At 29.7% G+C, this 286-nt stretch overlaps 1 protein-coding gene across 1 annotated transcript in view; it reads right to left on the bottom strand.

Annotated features, from left to right (window-relative positions):
• The window catches only part of LOC119586251 (RUN domain-containing protein 1-like), an 8,728-nt gene that overhangs the window by 691 nt on the left and 7,751 nt on the right, over positions 1 to 286 (bottom strand). Inside the window, 1 exon segment of the mRNA XM_037934956.1 lies at positions 40 to 134. Coding sequence (XP_037790884.1) covers positions 40 to 134 — 95 coding nt within the window.

Here is a 286-nt window from a genome sequence, read left to right as displayed (position 1 = left end):
GAAATATTTAAAACAAAAATGCTAAAACTCTGTATATACCTGTTTTACAGACATAACTCCAAGACTGGTAGTAGTTCTCCACTAAATACTGTGTCCGGAAGATTAACCTTAACCATGTAATCAATTTATTTTGGCTGAAAGGGGAAATAAAGATTTTGATATAGAAAATAACAGCAGGTTGTATATCTAAGTAATATTATTTTCTGTGAAGGAAACAGTAATGGCTTTAAATGCTCTTCCTATACAGAAATCTGATCTGTAAAATATATATCTCAAGTAAGTATAG

The sequence above is a fragment of the Penaeus monodon genome, chromosome 21 (genome assembly GCF_015228065.2).
Source record: "Penaeus monodon isolate SGIC_2016 chromosome 21, NSTDA_Pmon_1, whole genome shotgun sequence".
In the NCBI taxonomy this organism is placed as follows: domain Eukaryota; kingdom Metazoa; phylum Arthropoda; class Malacostraca; order Decapoda; family Penaeidae; genus Penaeus; species Penaeus monodon.
Note: the sequence above shows the minus strand (reverse complement) of the source record. Positions and strands in the feature narration are given on the sequence as shown.